This window comes from Choloepus didactylus, chromosome 14 (assembly GCF_015220235.1).
Source record: "Choloepus didactylus isolate mChoDid1 chromosome 14, mChoDid1.pri, whole genome shotgun sequence".
In the NCBI taxonomy this organism is placed as follows: Eukaryota; Metazoa; Chordata; class Mammalia; order Pilosa; family Megalonychidae; genus Choloepus; species Choloepus didactylus.
In genome coordinates this window covers 45095642-45104153 of record NC_051320.1, presented here as the reverse complement: position 1 = coordinate 45104153, position 8512 = coordinate 45095642, and the positions used below count along the sequence as shown (strand labels likewise).

The following is an 8512-nucleotide window of genomic DNA, read 5'->3' as shown; positions in this document are numbered from 1 at the left end:
AATAAAAATTATATAGATAAACTTGGCAATAAATCTTAGAAAAATCCAAGTACACTGAGTAAAGAAAAGTACAAGAACCCAGAGCTCTATTACTCTGTAGATATGGGTATTAAAACTGTAGGGAAATAAATGAAAGTAAAAAAAAATTCTCGATTCAGAGCACTTGTTGTACACAACAACATTCATTACATATTTAAAATTTTCATTTAATATAAGAGAATTCTGGAAAAGTCTTTGAAATCTTAAAGAGGCTATTTGAATGAGTAGGAAACTCTCTTTGGTGACAAAGGAAAGACGGTATTTGTAATCTCTGGTAAACCCTCCCACCCCAACCCTATAGCCTATATTTATGAAAAGTATGAAGATTTAAAAAAAAAAAAAAAAAAAACACTAAAATAAACCAAACTAAAAATCTCATGAATAACAGGTAATTCTTTAAAGTTATAAATTCCAGCATTTCATTCAGCCATTTACCTTTGTTTTCTTTAACTGAATAACAGCTTCAAGAAAAGTTATCTCTTCAAATGTTCTCAGAACTGGTTCAAGCTCTATTAAACATTCTAAATAAGGGAAAAAGGGAGTTCAGATTGCTTCTAATCTTTAAATTGAAAAATATAAATGCTAACATTTAACTGATAAGGCATCAAATCAATTCTTCTAAAAACTGATGACATTTCAGCTGTCTTATGAACCTTTATTACTAGCATAAGGATAGATAAATGGAACAATGGAACAGAATTGAGAGTCTAAAAATAAACCCTTACAATTATGGTCAATTGATTTTTTAAAAATTTAATTTTATTGAGATCATTCACATACAATTATCCAAAGATCCAAAGTGCAGAATCAATTGCCCACAGTACTATTTATCATACAGCTGTGCATCCATCAATAATTAATTTTTTCCAATTTTTAGAATATTTTCATTACTCCAGAAAAGAAATAAAGACAAAAAAGAAAACTCAATTCTTCCGCTACCCCTAACCACCCCCTCTTCATTATTGGCTCATAGTGTTGGTATAGTACATTTGTTACTGTTGATGAAAGAATGTTAAAATACCATTAACTGTAGTACACAGTTTGCAATAGGTATATTTTTCCCTATATACCCCTCTATTATTAGCTTCTAGTTATAGTGTCATACATTTGTTCTAGTTCATGAAAGAGATTTCTAATGTTTGTACAGTTAATCATGGACACTGTCCACAACAAGATTCACTGTTTTATATATTCCCATCTTTTAATCTCCAACTTTCCTTCTGGTGACTTACGTGACTCTAAGCTTCCCCTTTCTACCACATTCACACACCTTTCAGCACTGTTAGTTATTCTCACCCTAATGTGCTACTATCACCTCTGTCCACTTCCAAACACTTAGGTTCAACCTAGTTGAACATTCTGTTCATGATAAGCAACTGCTCCCCATTCTTTAGCCTTATTCTATATCCTGTTAACTTATATTTCATGTCTATGTGTTTACATATTATAATTAGTTCATATCAGTGAGACCATGCAATATTTGTCCTTAATGTGTCTCTCATTTCACTTAGTATAGTGCCCTCAAGTTTTCTTCATCAACCCATTTTTTTTAAGACAGTTTTGTTCACACACCACACATTCCGTCCTAAGTAAACAATCAGGGGTTTCCTGTATAGTCACATATTTATGTATTTACCACCATCACAACTATCTATATAAGGACCTCTCCATTTCTTCCACAAAGAAGGAAGAGTCGTCAAAGAAGGTATAGAGACAAAAGAAAAAAAGAGAAACAAACAAAACAAAACAGCTAGGAAGCGATAAAAATAGCATAAACCAAAGTAGAATAAAGAGTCAGACAATATCCCCAGTGCCAAGAGTCCCATACCCCTCCTCACTGTCCCCCCACATATGCATTTAGCTTTGGTATGTTGCCTTTGTTACACTAAAGGAAGCATAATACAATGTTTCTGTTAATTATAGTCTCTAGTTTGCATTGATTGTATTTTCCCCCAATCCCACCCTGTTTTTAACACCTTGCAATGTTGACATTCATTTGTTCTCCCTCATGTAGAAACATATTTGTACCTTTTATCACAATCATTGAGCACCCTAGGTTTCACTGAGTTATACAGTCCCAGACTTTATCTTTCCTCTTTCCATCTGGTGTCCCACATGCTCCTAACCTTCCTCTTCAACCATATTCAGTCATCTTTGTTCAGTATACTTACACTGCTGTGCTACTATCTCCCAAAATTGTGTTCCAAACCTTTCACTCCTGTCTTTTCCTTTCTGTCTGTAGTGCTCCCTTTAGTGTTTTCTGCAGAGCAGGTATCTTGTTCACAAACTCTGTCATTGTCTGTTTGTCAGAGAATATTTTTAACTCTCCCTCATATTTGAAGGACAGTTTTGGTGGATATAGGATACTTGGTTGGTGGTTTTTCTCTTTCAGTATATCAAATATATTACCCCACTTCCTTCTTGCCTCCATGGTTTCTATTGAGAAATCTGCAAATAGTCTTATCAAGCTTCCTTTGTATGTGATGGATTGCTTTTCTCTTGCTGCTTTCAGGATTCTCTCTTTATCTTTGATGTTTGATAATCTGATTAAGTGTCTTGGTGTAGGCCTATTGAGATCCATTCTGTTTGGGGTACATTGCGCTTCTTGGATCTGTAATTTTATGTCTTTCATAAGAGATGGGAAATTTGCATTGATTATTTCCTCTATTATTGCTTCTGCCCCTTTTCCCTTGTCTTCTCCTTTTGGGACACCAATGACACATACAATTCCTGCATTTCGTGTTGTCATTCAATTCCCAGAGATGTTGCTCATATTTTCCATTCTTTTCTCTGTCTGTTCTTTTGTGTATAGGCTTTCAGGTATCTTGCTCTCCAGTTCCTGAGTGCTTTCTTCTGGCTCTTGAGATCTGCTGTTGTATGTCTCCATTGTGTCTTTCACCTCATGCACTGCACCTTTCATTTTCATATATTCTGGCAGTTGAGTTTTCAAACTTTCGATTTCTAACTTATGTATGCCCAGTGTTTTCATTATATACTTCCTCTCTTTTGCCATATCTTCCCTAAGATTTTTGAATTGATTTAGCATGAGTTGTTTCAATTCCTGTATCTCAATTGAAGTGTAAGTTTGTTCCTCTGACAGGGCCATAACTTCACCCCTCCTAGTGTAGGTTGTAGTTTTCTGTTTTCTAGGCATCTGATTTCCTTGGTTACCCTAATCAGGTTTCCCCAGATCAGAATGGGCTCAGGTCTCAGAAGGAGGCAATAGTATCATGTCTCCCTAAAGGTGTGCCTTAGAAGACTGATATACCCTTTTAGGCCTCAAGCCACTGTGCTTTTCTGCACAGCAGGTGGCGTCTATCAACTTGTCACTCCAGACTGGTATAAAGAGGTGTGGCCCATGCAGTTTTCCCCGACTCTGGGGTTTGGTTCTGAATGGAAGGCGGGTGGTAGAACTTGCCACCACCTCTTTCCTCTTAGGGAAAACATACCCCCCCACCCTGGGGAGATATCATTTACATTTGAATAGCCTCTCTACCTCTGCTATCTCCACCCTTGTCTGGGTCAGAGTGCTGGGAAGTGAAAATGGCTGAGTTTTTCTCCACTGAACCAAAAAAGGGACAGAAAGCCCCCCTTCAGGGACAGCCTGTGGCCACCCTGTTTCACCCATTGGCCAGAGACAGCACTTGGTCCTCTGGACTCCCCCTTCCTCCCACAGAGGTCCTCTGACTCTCCAAGGTCAGTCATCACCAAAAGCCTCTGTCTGCTCGTTGGGGATTCACAGCTTGTACTGAGCAGTCAACACTTGTTAATTAAAACCTCAGTTGGAACTGGGCTGAGGTATATTCGCCTGTTCAGAGAATGCTGCTCGCTAGCACAGAGAGGCTTTGCAGTTTGGGCTGCCATGGGGAAGGGGCTCTTGGCTCGGGTCCACAGTTTTTACTTACAGATTTTATGCTGTGATCTCGGGCATTCCTCTGAATCCAGGCTGGTGTATGATGTGTGGGCAGTCATGTTTGTTCCCCAGCAGTTATTTCAGATATTCTAATTGTTCCTGGTTGTTTATTAGTTGTTCCAGGGGGACTAAGTAGCTTCTACTCCTCTCTATGCTGCCATCTTCTGCACTCCTCAACCCTATTTTTAACACCTTGCAAGGCTGACATTCATTTGTTCTCCCTCATGCAAAAACATATTTTTTCATTTTATCACAATTGTTGAGCACTCTGGGTTTCATTGAATTATAAAGTTCCAGTCTTTATCTTTCCTCTCTCCTTCTGGTGTCCCACATGCTCCTAACCATCCTCTTTCAACCATATTCATAGTTATCTTTGTTCAGTGCACTTACATTGCTGTGCTACCATCACCCAAATTGTTTTCCAAACCTCTCACTCCTGTCTTTTCCTACCTGTCTGTAGTGCTCCCTTTAGTATTTCCTGTAGTGCAGGTATCTTGATCACAAACCCTCTCATTGCCTGTTTGTCAGAGAATATTTAAACTCTCCCTCATCTGTGAAGGACAGTTTTGCCAGATATAGGATTCTTGGTTGGCGGTTTTTCTTTCCGTATCTTAAATATATCACCCCACTTTCTTCTTGCCTCCATGGTTTCTAATGAGAAATCTGCACATAGTCTTATCAAGCTTCCTTTGTATGTGATGGATCGCTTTTCTCTTGCTGCTTTCAGGATTCTCTCTTTGTCTTTGATGTTTGATAATCTGATCATTAAGTGTCTTGTCATAGGTCTATTCAGATCTGTTCTGTTTGGGGTATGCTGTGCTTCTAGGATCTGCAATTTTATGTCTTTCATAAGAGATGGGAAATTTTCATTGATTGTTTCCTCTATTATTGCTTCTGCCCCTTTTCCCTTCTCTTCTTTTTCTGGGACACCCATGACACATACATTCAAGCGTTTCATGTTATCCTTCAGTTCCCTGAGATGTTGCTTATATTTTTCCATTTCTTTTCCCTATCTGTTCTTTTGTGTGTAGGCTTTCAGGTGTCTTGTTCTCCAGTTCCTAAGTGTTTTCTTCTGCCTCTTGAGATCTGCTGTTGTATGTCTCCTAGTGTTTTTCATCTCTTGTGTTGTGTCTTTCATTTCCATAGATTCTGCCAGTTGTGTTTTCAAACTTTTGATTTCTACCTTATGTTCACCCAGTGTTTTCTTTATAGCCCTCATCTCTTTTGTTATATCTTCCCTGAACTCTTTGATTTGTTTTTTTATTTCATTTAGCATATTTCTTTGAAAATCTTTAATAGATTGTTTCATTAAAGTGAAACAATAGCTCATCTTTATCTTGATTAAGGTCTAAGTTTGTTCCTCTGGGCCATATCTTCATCTTTCCTAGTGTAGATTGTAGTTTTCTGTTGTCTAGGCATCTGGTTTCCTTGGTTACCCCAGTCACATTTCCCCAAACCAGAACTGGGTCTGGTCTCAGAATGTGGTTATATTCAGGGTGTATCTTAAAGGAAAGACAAACTTTCCATTGAGATTTCCAGTCGCTGTGCTTTTCCTAACCTGTCCAGCAGGTAGTGCCTGTCATCCTGTCACTCCCAACTGGTGTAAGGAGATGTGGCCACTTCAGTTTCTGTTTTGGCTGTTTCCCCCCAGGTTCTGGGGTCTGACTCTGAAGGGAAAGCTGGGCCCTACCTCCTTACTCTTATGAAGATAAAACCCCTCGGGAGTTTTCAACTGCATTTGAATTGTTGTCTCTCTGACTCTGTTATTTCCTCCCCTGTCTGGGTCAGAGCGCTGGGAACTGAAAATGGCTGTGGCTCTCTCTCTTCTGAGCCCCTCAGATTGAGAGAGAGAAAAAGGGACAGAAAGCCCCCTTTTAGAGCCAGTACATGGACCCTCAGATTCACTTGTCAGCCAGAGGTTACACCTGGTCTTCTGGGCTCCCCCTCCCAGGTCAGATGAGTCTTCTGGTTCTTTAAGGTCAGTCATCACTAAAAGCCTCTGCCTGCTTGTTGAGGGTTTGTAGCTTGTATTCAGCAGTCCACATTTATTAATTAAAACCCCAGCTGGAGCTCAGCTGAGTTATAGTCACTCGCTCCACTTGGAGAGTGCTGCTGGTTTCTACCACAGCGAGGTTTTGCAGCTTAGGCTGCCATGGGGGAGGGGCTCTAGATGTGGTTCCACAGCTTTTACTTATAGATTTTATGCTGTGGTCTCAAGCATTCCTCCCAATCCAGGTTGGGGTACAATGTGTGGAAAGTCACAGTTGTCTCCCAGCAGTTATTCAAAATTATTTACTAGTAGTTCCTGGTTGTTTATTAGTTGATCTTCAGGACTAACTAAATTCTACTCCTCTCTATGCCGCCATCTTACCCCTCCTCTATGGTCAACTGATTTTGACAAAGGTATGAAGGCAATGGGGGAAAGGACAGACTTTTAAAAAAATGGTGCCTGGACAATTGAAAATCCACGTGCAAATGAATGAAGACCCTTAACTCACAACATACATAAAAATTAACTCAAAATGCATCATAGAGCTAAATGCAAGAGCTAAATCCATAACATCATTAGAAGTAAATATAGTAGAAAATCTTTGTGACCTTGGTTTAGGCAAAGAATTCTTAAATGTAACATCAAAAACATGATCCAGAAAAGAAAAAAATGATAAACTGGACTTCAAAACAATAAAAACTTGTGCTTCAAAGACACTATTAAGGAAAATGAAAAGACAAGCCACAGACGGGAAGAATATATTTGCAAATCATATATCTGCTAAAAGATATTTCTAGAATATATAAAGAACTTTGACAACTCAATAATAACACAAGTAACATAATTTAAAAATGGGCAAAAGATTTGAATAGACATTTCACCAAATAAGACATACAAATGGCTAATAAGCAAATGAAAAAGTGCCCAACATCATTAGTTATTAAGGAAATGCAAAATAAGAGATTTCATTTCATACACATTAAAATGGCTATAATAAAAAAGACAGATGATAAGTGCTGACAATAACTGGAGAAATTGAACCTTAATATATTGCAGGTGTGAATGTAAAATGATGCAGCCACTGTGGAAAACAGTTTGACAGTTTTTCAAAAAGTTAAACATAAATGTAACATACAACACAACAATTCCACTCACAAGTATTTACTTAAGAGACATGAAAACATGTTTGCATAAAGACTTATATGTGAAAATTCATAATAGCATTATTCATACTAGCCAAAAAGTAGAAGCAATCCAAATTTTCCTCAACTGGTAAATGGAGTAACACAAGGTGGTTTCTACATAATGATATAATGTTCAGCAAGAAAAAGGAACAGACTACTGATTCTGGCTATAATGTGGATAAACTTCAAAATGATTATGCTAGATCAAAGAACCAAGAAGCAAAGGACCACATATTGTTATGATTCTGTTTATATAAAATATACAGAAAGGTAACTCTAGAGACAGGACAGACTGCCAGTTGCCTGGGGCTGGGGGTGGGAACAGGTAGTCCAGAGAGTGGAAATGAAAGACCTTTTGAGGGTGATGGAATGTTCTAAAATTGGACTGTGGTGATATTGCACAACTCCGTAAAATTATAAAACATTATTCAATTGTACACTTAAAATAGATTAATTTTATGGTTAGTAAATTATACCTCAATAAATTGCAGGAAAAAAATAACCTTTATTACATGGGCATTCCTCTCTCCACTGCTGTGCTGCTCTGTCACTTAATAAATACATTATTTTAATAGTTGAACACATTTTTAGAATTTTATTAGTCATTCATTCAACAAATGTTCATTGAACTTCCGCTTTCCCTTAATTAACGTGTTAATTATTAAAAAAAAGAAAGAAAAATATTGCTTTTAGTTTTGAAGTTCATCACAGTTTCTGTGGTTGTTAAAATTCTTTTTGTTATTTTGAACATTTCATTTCTTTTCAACAGGATTATTCAAAAGTTACTGTGCTGTTACTATGGTGTCTAGGGGTCTCCCTGTTGCATTTACAAGATTACTTCCGACATATCAGATGGAATTACACCATCTCCCATTTGGTCATATTGACAGAGTCTCTTCTTTCAATACCCTTTAAATGTTTCCCTATTATTGATCTTCCTTGGCCTTTTCTTCCCCTTCATGTTCTCAGCACCTGCTTTTTTTTACTATTCAATAAAACTGAGGATTGTTTAGACAGTAGTGTGTTTATAAATGAATGACAATGCCTTACCACTGAAAATGGGGAACTGTCTCCTTAAGGGGAAAAAGTTGTTCCTCAATTGAAAACAAACCAAAAAACTCCACCCACCATCCCCACCCCCACCAACAAGTATCTCAAAGGTTATCAATGGAAAATGTCTAAGCTAGATAACAGTGCCTTTTAAGAACTGTGATAAAACTAAACATATACAGTAGTAGTAGCAGCAGCAGCAGTAATTACAATAAAATACTATTAGAATCCCCTTTTTTATAGATGAAGAAACAGAGAAGTTAAATAACTTGCCCAAATGTGAACCCAGGTCACAGGACTCCAGAGTCCATGTGGATTCAATCAACGATCCACCAG

General features: G+C 37.7%; 1 protein-coding gene across 2 annotated transcripts in view; it reads right to left on the bottom strand.

Moving 5' to 3' along the window:
* RIPK2 (receptor interacting serine/threonine kinase 2) overlaps nucleotides 1-8512 on the bottom strand; it is a 39862-nt gene that overhangs the window by 8074 nt on the left and 23276 nt on the right. For both annotated transcript variants that reach the window (XM_037803174.1, XM_037803175.1), the window contains one exon: nucleotides 475-560. In XM_037803174.1, the coding sequence (XP_037659102.1) occupies nucleotides 475-560 (86 nt within the window). The remainder of the gene's footprint in view (nucleotides 1-474; nucleotides 561-8512) is intronic.